Source organism: Lupinus angustifolius, chromosome LG06 (genome assembly GCF_001865875.1).
Source record: "Lupinus angustifolius cultivar Tanjil chromosome LG06, LupAngTanjil_v1.0, whole genome shotgun sequence".
Taxonomy (NCBI): Eukaryota; Viridiplantae; Streptophyta; class Magnoliopsida; order Fabales; family Fabaceae; genus Lupinus; species Lupinus angustifolius.
The window spans coordinates 8,882,402-8,896,344 of NC_032014.1; the positions used below are offsets into that span (position 1 = coordinate 8,882,402).

General features: G+C 29.9%; 2 protein-coding genes across 4 annotated transcripts; both read right to left on the minus strand.

Moving 5' to 3' along the window:
- On the minus strand, positions 1,219-5,485 carry LOC109349612 (calcineurin B-like protein 1). 2 transcript variants are annotated; one of them, XM_019590491.1, is made up of 9 exons: positions 5,217-5,485; positions 4,268-4,402; positions 3,452-3,534; positions 3,145-3,204; positions 2,737-2,845; positions 2,590-2,642; positions 2,080-2,160; positions 1,789-1,901; positions 1,219-1,581 (listed from the first exon to the last, which is right to left on the minus strand). In XM_019590491.1, exons 2-9 carry the CDS (start codon positions 4,344-4,346, stop codon positions 1,518-1,520), a joined length of 642 nt encoding a protein of 213 aa, XP_019446036.1. In that variant the 5' UTR covers positions 4,347-4,402; positions 5,217-5,485; the 3' UTR covers positions 1,219-1,517. The 2 variants fall into 2 exon arrangements, with proteins under 2 accessions (XP_019446036.1, XP_019446037.1); XM_019590492.1 differs by lacking the exon at positions 5,217-5,485 and adding an exon at positions 4,499-4,690.
- On the minus strand, positions 8,150-12,395 carry LOC109349614 (cytosolic Fe-S cluster assembly factor NBP35-like). 2 transcript variants are annotated; one of them, XM_019590494.1, is made up of 4 exons: positions 12,295-12,395; positions 11,039-11,110; positions 10,831-10,932; positions 8,150-9,310 (listed from the first exon to the last, which is right to left on the minus strand). In XM_019590494.1, the coding sequence occupies exons 2-4, from the start codon at positions 11,073-11,075 to the stop codon at positions 8,382-8,384; spliced, it is 1,068 nt and encodes a 355-aa protein (XP_019446039.1). In that variant the 5' UTR covers positions 11,076-11,110; positions 12,295-12,395; the 3' UTR covers positions 8,150-8,381. The 2 variants fall into 2 exon arrangements, with proteins under 2 accessions (XP_019446039.1, XP_019446040.1); XM_019590495.1 differs by lacking the exon at positions 12,295-12,395 and adding an exon at positions 11,251-11,275.

Consider the following 13,943-nt stretch of genomic DNA (forward strand, 5'->3'; position numbering starts at 1 on the left):
AATATTTTAAAATAATCTTATCAATCATGCTTTTAAAAAAAATACAAAACAAAAATTAAATAATGCGTTTTTTGGTTAAATAAATATTTTAAAATAATATTTGTTTCATCAAGTTAATTTATAACATACTTTTATGTGTTTGGTTAAAGGGAGAGGAGTAGACAAAAAAGAGGTAACTCAATGTTATTTTGTTTTGGGGGAGAAGTGTAAAATTTGTAACATGTTTTAGTAATACTACTTCCTCTAAAAAAATTCCATGAAATTTGGATGAGAGAGAAGAAGAAAAATTATGTAACTTTGAAAATAACGATATATGAGAAATTAGATAGTTGGATGAAAGTTATAACACTTATATTTAAATTGTGCTTGCAAATTACGAAGTTGTCATTTATATTGTTACTCAATATATTATTTTTCCTCATATTCTCTTTAAAGCAACAGTGTTTTAATTAAAATAACTCCTCTTCTTCCCTTTCCCATAGCATTCAAAAATTAGTTTCAACACTTCCTTATAAATCAAATTTACATTAAATAGCCAGTACCACAAAATGAATTACACCAAGACAAAATTTATCTGATGCAAAATCCTCCCCTGCAAATTGTAGTTTATTTAATAAATATGCATATAGGAATACCAAAAAATAATAATTTTAAATTGCCAATATTCATATGCTTGCCTGTCTCATTATTGTATAATATTATATAAAAACTTTTTTAGTGTAAAGCGTTTTCAATCTGTTTCCTTGTATTCATTCAATTGTTGAATTTTTTCATGTCAGCATGTACTCAACTTTTCTTTTTATCTATTTTCTAACCTATTAAGAAATTTATCATATTCTCTATAGTCAAACAAATCAAAGTAGACTTAAAATAATCTGAAACAAAACATTTTTTTATGCAAGGATCAAACCAGAACACTAGAGTAAACCAAGAAATCAACTATCTACCATTAACCAAAGAAAATACTTTTAGATAAAACAAATTGACCTTGAGCTCATTATCTTAAAAGAATGATTTTTTAATCATTAACCAACATTCCTAAATGAGGGTTAAATATGTTACTTTAAAATTTTGAACTCCACCCTGCAATATATTTTATCTGCAATAATTTAAGAAATAAATAAATATACAAACTTTATTGTAATTTTTTCAGGAATATATCACCAATGCACAAAATGGAGTCAATTTTTGAGGAGTATACTATCAGTCTCAACTAGGTTCAACCTATAAGTATATAAGATTACAATCTTGCCATCATTAAATATAACTAATATTTTAAGGGTTTCATATGTGGAGAAAAATAGCATTAAAAACACTTGAAAATTTCAATGAGAATGTGCTTTACAACTCAGGCTAACTAAAGCACTAAAGCCACTATATGATTGAGCTAGTGGTGTGAAGGGTTTGGTGGAGATAAGTTCAAATCTCATTGCTATCATTATAATATAAAAAAGATTATAAGAAAATAATAAAAAAGAAGCTAACTATATCAGGAATCTATTGCTCCATCATCACTCTTATGTAGCAACTTCATCCACATTTGAGTTGAATACAAAACTTGGGAAAGAGGTTGTTATGTCCCTGCATTAATTTCATAAATAAAAAAATTATACTATAGTTAGAAAATCAGAATATGGATGAAAGCAGTTTAATATTTGGCATTGAAAAAAAGGGAATTACATTGCCTTTGTAAAATGCTAATGGAATCTCAAGGAAGAATTCAAGTGTAATTAAGCAAAATTTCAAGGGAGTTAGTATAATTTCTACTTAAAATAATTCTACACATACCTCAGGTAGGGTAGGGTCATGATTTTAAGCAGTGATGGGTTTTTGGATACAAAATTTTGCCACTCCATAATGTCTATTTTCCCATCTTGGTTCAGGTCAGCATCCATGAAAGTCTGGCCACAAATATAAAATGTCAAGCTTCAGCCTTTTATTTAAATTGTGATTATTTGATGAGAAAGGGTAAGAGGTTTCAATACAGCATCAACAAACTAATTTCATCTGGAATGTTGGCTTTCATATTCAATATTTTATATTATCCAGGAACTTTACAAATACCCAAATATCACTCACCTTGTCAATAATTGTTTCTATCACCTCATCTGCCAACTTCATTTCAGATTCAAATAGAAGCGCAATTAACATTTGCTTGACCTGTCAGAAATCGACCAAACGAAAAATGAAGATGCTCAGTTAAGTTAATAGGAATCACTCCACAAAGACTTAGTATGAATACCACAAGTGAGCAACAAGTGAAAATTGTCACTTTAGAACAAAGGCCCTCTATGTATGGATTGGTACTTCATTCCATTTTGCAGAAACAAACACTTCCGATAAATTTGATGCAAGTGACAATGCTGGACAATTTAAGTGCACTAGACAAAGTTTCTTCCCCTGGTTCAGTGGGGAGATAAAATGACTTTTGTGTCGTCGCATGAGGATATTATTGTAAATTATCAAGCCAATTTACAAATCAAACAAAGGTAAAAAAAATTGCGTTATCTCTCACTTTTTTTAGCATATCAAAAGCACCCTTTAGTTGCATCAAGGTTATATGAACAAGGAAAACAACCACCATCATACCTCTTGGCGCTCTATAAATCCTGTATTGTCCAAATCATAGAGCTTAAATGAAACTGCAAGAGAATCCCAAGAGTAATGTTAAGATATCAGTACATCCAGGTCATAGAATGAAATATGTGGTAATCTAAAATGAGTTGAATAACATACAATCTATCTTGTCTTCAAGTGGTGCATTTGGGTGGAAGACATTGAGAGATCTAACAAAGTCATCAAAATCAATGACTCCCTTCTTCTTAACGTCAAATAGATCAAAGATCTGCATGTAGAAAATTTCTGATATCAAAATTGGTTTCTATTTGGAAAAGGAAGATGTGAAAATAACCCCATATAGAAATTTAATACTCTAGCCAACCAAATGGTTAAAAATAAGCATGTTAGAGGTTAATAATAGCAGAATTAGTAGATTGAGTTTATTACAGAAAGGTATAGTGAAACATCAAATTTCTTAGCTAACCTATTTGGATTGCAAATTATTGATCTCATTCACACATGTTTGCAAGAAATCTCAACAATTATGAAGAGTTATTGAGAAAGCAAGAGTATTTTATATAGTACCCTGTTTGCGAAGATATTCTCCTTTTTCCTATTTTTGAAAATGGCCAATTGAAGTTCTTCCTGCAAAGTAATAACACTCATAATCACAAGGACTATAAGGACCAACAATTCAATGGGAAGAGCAAATAAGCAAAACAAACCTAAATGGTAACAGGGTTAGCATAACATATGAAATTGCAAATAGAAGTTATGACCTACGTTCTTATGATAAATATCTCTCATAACAAAATAAACAACAAAAATGACGTCATAATTTAACCAAGTTCCTCACTGGTAATAAATTGAAAAGGAATTTGCTATATGGTACCTTGCTTATTAGCCCATCATCTATGACAGAGCTACTGATGCTCTTAAAAAGCTCAAACAGTGCTTCAACCTCACTGACAGTGACTGTGGAACAAAAAAATGACACGAGTTTAAGCTAAAAACAAACGTCAAACAACAGTACTTGACAAATGGAGAATCTAGCGCGATAAAAAAGATGTCAGACTATTCTTTGATCTCTTCAGCTTAACAAGTACAAAAGAAACTAACAGCGTTTTCTTTGATTTGGTTTACATCACAAAATGCATAAGAAATTAATTTATGATATTACAATATTAACCTACATTCATATACCCACAGATAAGACTCAGCCTATAAAATGACAAACAACAACAACCGACAAACAACAACAACCAAGTCTTTTTCCGCTAGATCGGGCACAGCCAATAATGACAGAGCATTGTCAAAAATCTTTTCCTTCACATATCTCACATTAAGATAGATGAAAAAGGTAGGTCAAAGGGGGAGTGCTGTTTCTATAGGCTCAACTCTGCCTAATTTTAACAATAAACCGGACAAATATGAACCACGCATGTTTCATTTGTAAAAAACTTGCAAACTTCCCCTTCTGAAAAACCATATAGGCAACATACAAATACAATACATAATTGCAAACCCTTATAGAATACTATACTTGGTAATATCATTATTATACTTCTAAGATTCATCCAACAGAGTGCACGATAAAAAGAGAATTCACAGTGTATAAATAGAATTCAATGGAATGGTCAAAATCACGAAAAACCACAACCTTATGATTATAAGGGCATAATTCGATTGGGACAACTAATCGACTTACATGCTGTCTGCGAAGCAAGAATTACTGGATCTTCCTGGCCAGGAAACTGTATCTTAACCTTAGAGGTGAAACAGCCCATTTATGGTGAAAATGCAGGCAAAGCAGCAACAACGCTCAAGCTTCTTCGCCACTTCACTGAAATGTTATCACCAAAACCATCTTAATCTTGCAATTATAATCACAAATTGAAACACCACAATACAAAATAATAAATAAACAAATCAACTCAACCATGTTTTGGCACATGTCAGCTTAGTTAAACAATGATATAAAAATGAGGGGGCAGTTATAAGAATGGTTCCAGTTTGTAGTGTTCCACACTGTGTCAGAACAATAATTGATCCTTAACAAAAGATGGCTATGATCATAAGCTTAGAGACACAAAAGGACACAATTTATATAATAGTTCAAGTTGCAACCATGAAGAGGGAAAATGGACAATTAATAATAAACATGTTGAGTGATTAATACATAAAAACTCAGGTCTCCTTAGTTTAAGCTTAAAAAAAGTGATTTTAGATTGTGTAAAACAGTGATTTACTTTGTATAGATTTAGCAGAAGCCAATTCTGTTTTGTTAAAATAAATCAATTATTTTCGTTACTGGACCCCACCCCATGTTAACCATATAAGCTCAAAATAATCAGATCACTGAAAAATTCTTACCCAGACATAGCCAATAATAAATTAATAAATTTTACAAATTATCAAAGAACAACCCAATAACTCAGGATTCTATATGAACAGAAACACAAATTCAGAACTTTAAAAGCTTCATGTAGAAATCAAAGCAAGCAAAATACATCAGAGAATAAACAAATTGAGCATAAAAAAATGAAACCCACATTCTAACTTTCTCTCTCTTCCATTCCATAAACCCCAGATAAGAGAACTTCGAAAAAACAAGCAAATCAAGCTAAAAAGAATGACGGAGATGGAAAAAGACTCACCCAGGTGAAAAAGTGAAAAGCTTTGTACTAGAAAAATGACATTTGAGTGAATTGGGGGGGCGATAAGAAAGAAAAGGTGAAGTTCTTGAGAAAAGGAAAAGTGGGTTATGATGTTAAGAAATCAAAGTAAGGTGTAGATTTAAACACTTGTTATATATAGGTGGAAACCTTCATTAACGGGGTTGTTGTCTGAAGGTTCTTGAACAAAAGTAAAGTTTGAAACGTTGACGGCTGAGTTAGTTGGTGTGATTATGGTGTCTAAAACGGAATCATGGACTGTGTAGAGATATATAATTATATACACCTAAAATTGTAAAGATTTATATTAATAGATACTTGATATATTATTCATTTATATTATTGTTATTTAAGTGTCAAAATTAATAATGATTCAAAATAAATAATACATTTGTAATATGTGTATGTTGCTTAAAAAAATTATTTTCATATAAAAATTTATCTATAAAAACATATTATTGAATAATTGTATCTACATTACAAAATTAAAAAAAATAAACTATCTACAAATAAGTATAAAAAATTCAAATTGACATTTTGATAAGTCCTAAATAGTAAGTGTTGGAAATGGGAAGCATACTTAATAAGAAATTATATTTATCTGGTATATTTAATTGTAGTAATTTCCTTGTTATTTATTAAAATTTTAACAATATATTTATATAATAGTCAATTTCACTAATTAATATAGTTTAAGTGGAAATAATGAAAAAAATAGTTCATAATACATACTTAAAAGACATAAATTTTAGAGGAACTTTATACATTTTCCCATATATTTAAGGTACTAGTTAATATTATATTTAAAGATACATGTATTTTATTAGCTGAGATTTGGATTCTTTTTTCTTAGTTTGTTTTATAATTTTTTATTGGGTAAGCTAATGGGATTATTTTATAAATAAAATAATAAATAAATAAAAAGCAAAATATAACATATTCACAAGGATGTGTTGATAGTGCTCAACATAAAATAATTTAAATGTATAATATATAATATATAACTGTACATAAATCTTTACATAACAATGCATAAATATTATACTTTATTTTTATTATGTTCCTAAGAATTAAAGTTATGAATATCGTTAAATAGTTTTTAATATTAAGTTTATCAATAATTATGTATCTCACCAAAATTATTACATATTAATAAAATTGAATATTTGTTCCATCAAAATTCTTGAATCAATAAAATTATTTTAATATCAAATTCAAAATATTTATTTAATCGGGCCAAATCCAAATTTTGGAAGAGAAAAAATGCATTAATTAATAATGTATGAGTTTTATATACTGATAATATATACATATTATTCATATTTAATCATCTAGATTAAAAAGTAATTCAAATAATAGTAGATGATACAGTTTTGTACTTATAGAGAAAAATATGTATATAAGATTTTCTTACAATGTCACTAAATATCAACCATTATTTTTAATTAATATTGATTCTTCAAAAAAATAATATCAAATGAAAAATGAATGATAAATTAATTATATATAAATTTTTACATTATTATTATTTATATGGATACTTATAATATATAGATATTCCACTCGTTTTATAAAGGAATCAAAGGGTGTATACACTTTGTATAAAAGAAAGGGCGTATACACTTTAATTTAAAAGTAAGGCAAAGTCAAGAATGTGCATTCTGGCATATTGGATACAATTTGGAATATTCCTATATTAAATTAGTATAATTTTATATTAATCAGTTAATCACGCTTATTGCGGCAATTAGCCAATTACTTCGTTTAACTTAAAAATATATATACTAAAAGAAGAAATTTGTTTGTAAGATGTCCTAGAATTAGAAATATTCCGTTCTAATCAAGGTACCACCTTTTTTTATTTTTAAAAATGCATTTTCAACCCCTAAAACAAATTTCTTATTCTGGGCAATAACAAAATTTCCATTAGGGAAAAGGTTAAAAATCATGACTTATTACTGCTAGTATATCGATAGGCACAAAGCCAGTCAACATTGCATTGTACTATGTATTCAATTTTTATATATTGTTTTTTAGAATTAAGTATATTTTTTGCGTTTGGTTTACTTTATATTACAAATTTTTATGTTTATTATAATGTTCAATTTAAGGTAAAAAATATCGTTAATTAATGTGTGTGGTTACTTAGGATGATATGATTCTTTTGTAAATTGGTAGTTTCCAAAAATCAATTTTGTTTGTAAAATTCTTAATATAAAATTTAAGAAATTGTAACCATAATTTTCCCGTCTATAAAATATGTTTTAATACATTTAGGGCTATGTTTTTTATGTGCACATGGCCTCAGTTATGACCAAAGGGGCAACCACTTTCTTAGAAATGTGTTTAGGATTGTAGGATTAGAAAGTTATTATGTCTCTCATATAATGTTATTAATACTCTATCGTTCATCAAGGATACCGATACAGCGATATAGTGGTTTAACTGATAATTCACTAATTAAACCGCATACCAGTGAAATTAGATATATATATATAATATATGAACATTAATGTTGAAACTCAATAAAAAACATTATTTTTTTATTTTCATTAATAAATTAATTTTAAATAGAAACCAACCGATGTGACCAATTTTTGCCGATTTTGACTGATATGATTACATAATCAATATAATTATTGTATCGTACCGGTATTGGAACCAGTTCAACCGATCGGTGTGAAATGGTTTTAACACCACTGCTCTCATGTATTGCTTCAAGAGGCACACTTGCTTTCAGTTTAAGTCAAACCATCAATTTCATCATGACATGACCTACACACTTGTCATCACTTTTCATGACTCAAGTCAACAAGGTGAAATACAATTATTAATGGTATTCCTTACAGTTATAGGCCCTCCATAAAATACTCCTTTGGGTATAGATTTCTAAATACATCATAAACTACCTATGCTGACAAATACCTTACGCATAATGCCAGTAACAATGGGAAAATATTTTACAGTAATTTTGTCTGCAATTACCATTTTCATTGCAAAATATGTATAAATAGCAACCCAGAAAACATTTTTCTAATCCCAAAATGTTACTGCCCATAAAATATTTGGCTTTTATACATGCTTTAAACTAGTTATAAAAATTTCTTTGCTGGAGGGTGATAAAAAAACACTCAGAATGCAAATGTCCTACACTCCATTACTAACTGACATTGATAACCCATTAGTTTCCATCAGCTTCTCTATAATATTCTTCAATGCAGAAGCACTTGAAACACAGCTTTTATCAGCAAAGCAGGATCTACCTTCTTCAGCTGCCTTACAAAGCAATGGATCCAATGGAACCTTACCAAGAAAGGGTACACCCATTTCGTCGCACATCTTCATTGCTCCACCACCACTGCTATCAAATACTTCACTGCAAGCAATTAAACTCAGAATTTCTGGTAATTTCTCTCTAATGTTTTCCAAAACCCACTCTGTGACATCTTTCTGTTCACCACTATCTGTCAGCTTCATAAACTTCAAATCTGTGAGGGGTTGGTACAGGCCACTCATATTTTCTACAACCCCGAGAACTTTCACTCCAACTTTTTTGCAAAAACTCACCTCTTTTCTCACGTCAATAAGAGAGACTTGTTGAGGAGTAGTAACTATGATTGCGCCATCTACTGCAGACGCATCAAGGCATTGAACAATTGAAATGTGTTCATCCGAGGTTCCAGGCGGAGCATCAACTATTAGAAAATCAAGCTCACCCCAGTAGACATCTTTCAGAAATTGTTTGATAAGCCCATTTTTGCGTGGACCCCTCCATATAACAGCATCATCGGGATTAGGAAGCATGAACCCAATCGACATGACGCCAAGGTTGGACTCCACATAGACAGGAGACCAACCAAGGTTGCTCTGGTGTATCTCTTGACCTTCTAAGCCAAGCATCTTTGGGATGCTTGGACCACAAATGTCAATGTCAAGAAGACCCACTTGAAAATCCATCGCTGCTAAAGCAAATGCCAGCTGGGCAGAAAATGTGCTCTTGCCAACTCCTCCCTTCCCTGATAAGACCAATATTTTATGCTTCACAGTAGCCATTCTTTCAGCAATGGCAACCAGATCTGTAGAAACAAAAGCGAAAGACAAGGTGACCAAGGTTCTTAAGGTGGATAATAGCACAACAAAGTAAATCTATCATAGGAGACAAAATCTGTTCACTTTCCTGAGTTCAAAAAGAGGGGAAAATAAGAACCAGAAAAAATATTTTCAGGAAAATAGTAGTCAGTTTCAAAGGTGCAATTGTATATATAAATCATGTAATGAACTGGCTAATGACACAAGCTGAGTGTCGGTGAAAGCATGACAAGCACACTTCATAGTGCAAATGCAATTTATGAGCACTTGATTTTATTATGCACCATTAACTGTACTGATCAGCTTTGAATAATTATCATACAATACACAAGGTATATCACACGATATGAGTGTATCAATTTGAATACTCTAGATTAAGAGAAATGCAGCCTCGGAGATCGATACCCCACTTTGAAACCAAGCAGGTTATAGAATCTATTGTTTTGATAGAATTGATTACAAGCTAGATATGTCATGTACTTCCATTTTGTTTGGTAGATGACATACAAAAAAATGGATCATTGTTGTTGAGACCATCACGAGTTGCATGAGTTGATGGAAATATGTAGTGCCACACTCACACCTAGGTTTGTCATATTGGAATAGAAACATATTCATAAAGTTGTGGCATCATGCTCATGGATGCAGTGTAACATCTTGTCACTAATATCTTCGATACAGTGTTACAAATATCTTGTCAAAAAAGCAATGAAGAACTCCATATTAGGACTTGTAGTGGCCATTCTCCATTGAGCTGAATGAGTAACACATATAGTTTGGGAGGTATTTTATTATGACCTGTTAGCTTAAGTCTACCATCTCATTTCTTCTGTTTTGATGTGTAGTCTCTTTTCACTTTATGCAATAGCATCTAAAAACATTTGAATACTAGGCTTCTAACTTTAACCATGAGGTAGGTGAGGAATTCAGTTCGAAGCTTATTATCTTGTCAACTAGTGTCCTTGGTTATAGATGATTCTCTTCCAGAATTGAATGATGTCCAACACATAGGTCCATTCTAGTACGTGTTCTGGAAGATTATATGAATGAACTGATCAATGATGAATGTTGACTTAGTAATAATATCCCATGTTTTCTTGTGCAAAAATGCAGGTATACTCCGATGTTTTTGTGTCATCATATCATAGGATACACAACATGACACGATATGACAAATGAAATTGGAGAAAATACAGCAATAACATAGGATACACAACATGACAAATGAAATTGGAGAAAATACAGCAATAACACACATTATTAAGAACTACATATTTAACAGCTATTAAATTAAGCGTGAAAGATTCAAACTAAGGCTCAAAGTGTATTTTCCCTTGATACCTCAAATTAAAAAAACAATTTATAAAATTTATAAACAAGGATAAATGACAAATACAATACGTAGAGATTTCAAAAAACAAATTTATAAATTTGATAGTTATTGGGAAGAAGCATACAAGCATAAGAAGATGAAAGTGATAAAGGTAGAGATAGAGGGAGGGAGTACCAGGGTCAGGTCCTTTGGGGGCAGTGGCACAAATTTGTTGATTTGGGCATCCTTCGCATGCATCGGATTTTCCTGCAGATTCTGACTGAGGACCTGGGCAATCTGTCAATGCAATAAAAACACAAGAATCATATTCATAGGCATATATGAAAACAAGAGAAAGGAAAATTTCCAGAAATTAGAGACTGAGCAGGAAACATATACATACGCTCGTTGGCATCCTCAGGAATATCTCCTTTCTCCATAAAGGCTCTTCTTTTCTGTTAAGAATTGTATAGAACTGAAAAGATAAAATTTTATTATTTCAAGGAAGAAGACATGCGAAAAGATCCGAGAGGCGGTTAAAGGTTTAGTAGCAAACACTAAAATTGCAATGATAAGCAGAGATCATAGAATCCTAACTAAAGGTAAAAATCAAACCAGATCGTCAAGCCAAAATTATCCAACACGAATCTAGCAAGCCTGATTATCCAAAAATACAAAATTATAAAAATGCAATCAGACAAATCTAAAAGGAGTCCAAAACTACTCACACCAGGACAGTGCCATGAAATAAATATAAAAGGTGTTGGGAGTGTCAACAAAATAAGTTCTTTAACTATTGCAAAACACGGAAATGTATTCTTTTTTTGTTGGTAGGAAAAAAGATTTGTATTGAACAGAAAGTACCATTGATACTTACACAGAATTTTAATGAACAGAAAGTAAATGTGGAACATATTCATTCTCAATAACAAAAGCCACAAACTTTCTGTCTTCAATTTAGAAAAAAAGTTGATAATAGAATAATAATTGTGTAATATAATATGTCACACTCAAAGCATCAGAAATCAAGTAAATTGATATAGCAAAATTAGCAACATGCTGCATCTATTTTTCCTTACATCCCAAACTGGACAAAAATAAACTTCACAACAATACAAATATAAACTACATTCTTGTTAAATTAGCCCTAAATAACAAGACAAGTTTCAATATTTTCACTAAAAAATGAGAACAAACATACATAGAAACTATCATGAAAATCAAAGCACCCCCAATGATGATTTACTGAAAGTATTAGGAACAATAAAGTGACAGAACTTAATAATCTTGTATTGAGTTTAACTTCTTTCATTGAGTAAATGAAATGAAGAGCAAAACAAATAAACTTCACAACGATACAAATAAATTTCAGCGAAAACCTACCTATGAAAAATGTAAAAAAACATCAACAGTAGCATTTGTAATTGTGACATAAATTAATAATAATCAGCTTATCGAGTAGAAGGGTTTGATGAACCTGAATTTTCAGGCCATGGAATGATAAAAAAATTAATGGGTAAATAAGTTTGATAAGAGATTTATTAATTCAGAACAGTGAAGGAAGGGTATAACAATGATAGATAAGTTTAAGGAATAAAAATAAAAATAGAAAATGAAAAGAAAGGGATAAGAAGCAGCGAGAGGTAAAGCATAGCATACCTGAGATTTAGAGGAAGCAGTAACTTATGGCTATTTTGCCACTAGGGCTTATATATGCATGTAGAAACAGGGGATACCAATATAACAGAATTATCTAGCATAGGAGGAGGTATGAAAAATTGGCTTACCCAAAAGATGAGGATACCTCTGGTACCAAAAAAAAAATGAAAATTATTTAGTTTAATTAATAAATAATAGTTTTAGTAAACTATATATATAATTATTATGAATAATATTTTTATTTTCCTTAATTTATGTAAAACTATATAAAGTTAGAGAAAAATATATACCAATTGCAGTATGAGAATTTTGTACAATATTATTGCATAATATGTTAAGATTTGACATTATCTTATGTTATGATTGACTTTTTATATATAAGTTATTATTGACTTTTTAGATAGAATGAATATCTCATAAAAGCTGTTTCACTTGCAATTTATACATAAGAAGACATGTTCATATAACAAAAACTATTTAAAAACTTATTTCATAATAATAATGCCTCAAAATACGTCATAACCTTTTTATTTTTAGGTAGTTTTTTAATTTTAAAGTCTTGTGCGGAGAATATTTAAATATTCCATATGATCTTGTGGAAATTATAATAATAAATTATCAATATTTACTCAAATATGTGAGTTTATAGTTTTAAGATTATTTAGATGAATAATGAATAACATGTCTTATTAAGTTGATAAGCTTTTTAATAAAGATTTAACATGTATACAGTGTTACAATATAAATGATTTTTACATTATCAGCAAATCATCAACCATTGATTTGTTAATCATTATTGACTTTCAAATAAAAATAATACAAATCAATAATTAATGATGTACTATAAAAAAACTTTATATTATCAGTGCACATATTTTAAACTTTTTTAATAAACCTTAATTTGGTTTTGCTTAAGCATATAGTCCTCAATCATTATGGACTAAGGTTTTGATTGTTAAATATATTCTTAATGACCTATTCTACATTCTATTATGGACCGTGCTCTTAGTAAAAATTTGTATGGTGATCACAATTTATATTTAATAATCTATACAAATATATGCAAAACAATTATTAACTGTTATGGATGGAGTAATTTTGATATTCCAATTAGCCTTTGCTCTTTTATTAAAGTAACTTTTATATTCTATCCAAATTTTAAGCCGCAAAACAAAACTAATACATGTAAATTATCTAATAATATAATCTATACTAATAGATAAAGGAAAAACATTTCCTAACTACCCATATGGTATAATTTTATGTTTCCCGTATTGCCATTCCTATTAACTATTAATTATACTTCTATATCCAAAAACATATCTTTTAATTTAATCTTAATCCCAACTTCCTCTTTTTACTCCATGGAAATTATTATTTCTTAATTCCAAATTCAACTTCCTCTTTCTACTCTATGGAAGTTAATATTTCTTAATCTCAAATTCCTCATTCTACTTCATGAAAGTTACTATTTCAAATAGCATTATTTTTCTTTCCATCCTCTTTGTGTACTCCTTCATTGGCCATGAAGACACCACCAATAATACATATTTATGTTAAACATGTGATAACAGAAGTTTATAACTTCACATTTGTCCCTCTTCCACTCTGTCAGGTATGTACAAAATATTTGCTTACATTTAATTAAG

Coding starts and splice junctions, on each gene's coding strand:
- LOC109349612 (XM_019590491.1), bottom strand. CDS start 4,346: ATGGGCTGTTTCACCTCTAAGGTTAAGATACAGTTTCCTGGCCAGGAA. Junction 1,902..2,079: donor TAGAAACAATTATTGACAAG/GTGAGTGATATT, acceptor ATTTGTGGCCAG/ACTTTCATGGATGCTGACCT. Junction 1,582..1,788: donor ATGACCCTACCCTACCTGAG/GTATGTGTAGAA, acceptor AAATTAATGCAG/GGACATAACAACCTCTTTCC.
- LOC109349614 (XM_019590494.1), bottom strand. CDS start 11,075: ATGGAGAAAGGAGATATTCCTGAGGATGCCAACGAGC. Junction 10,933..11,038: donor TCCTGAGGATGCCAACGAGC/GTATGTATATGT, acceptor TTGCATTGACAG/ATTGCCCAGGTCCTCAGTCA. Junction 9,311..10,830: donor CCCCAAAGGACCTGACCCTG/GTACTCCCTCCC, acceptor TTGTTTCTACAG/ATCTGGTTGCCATTGCTGAA.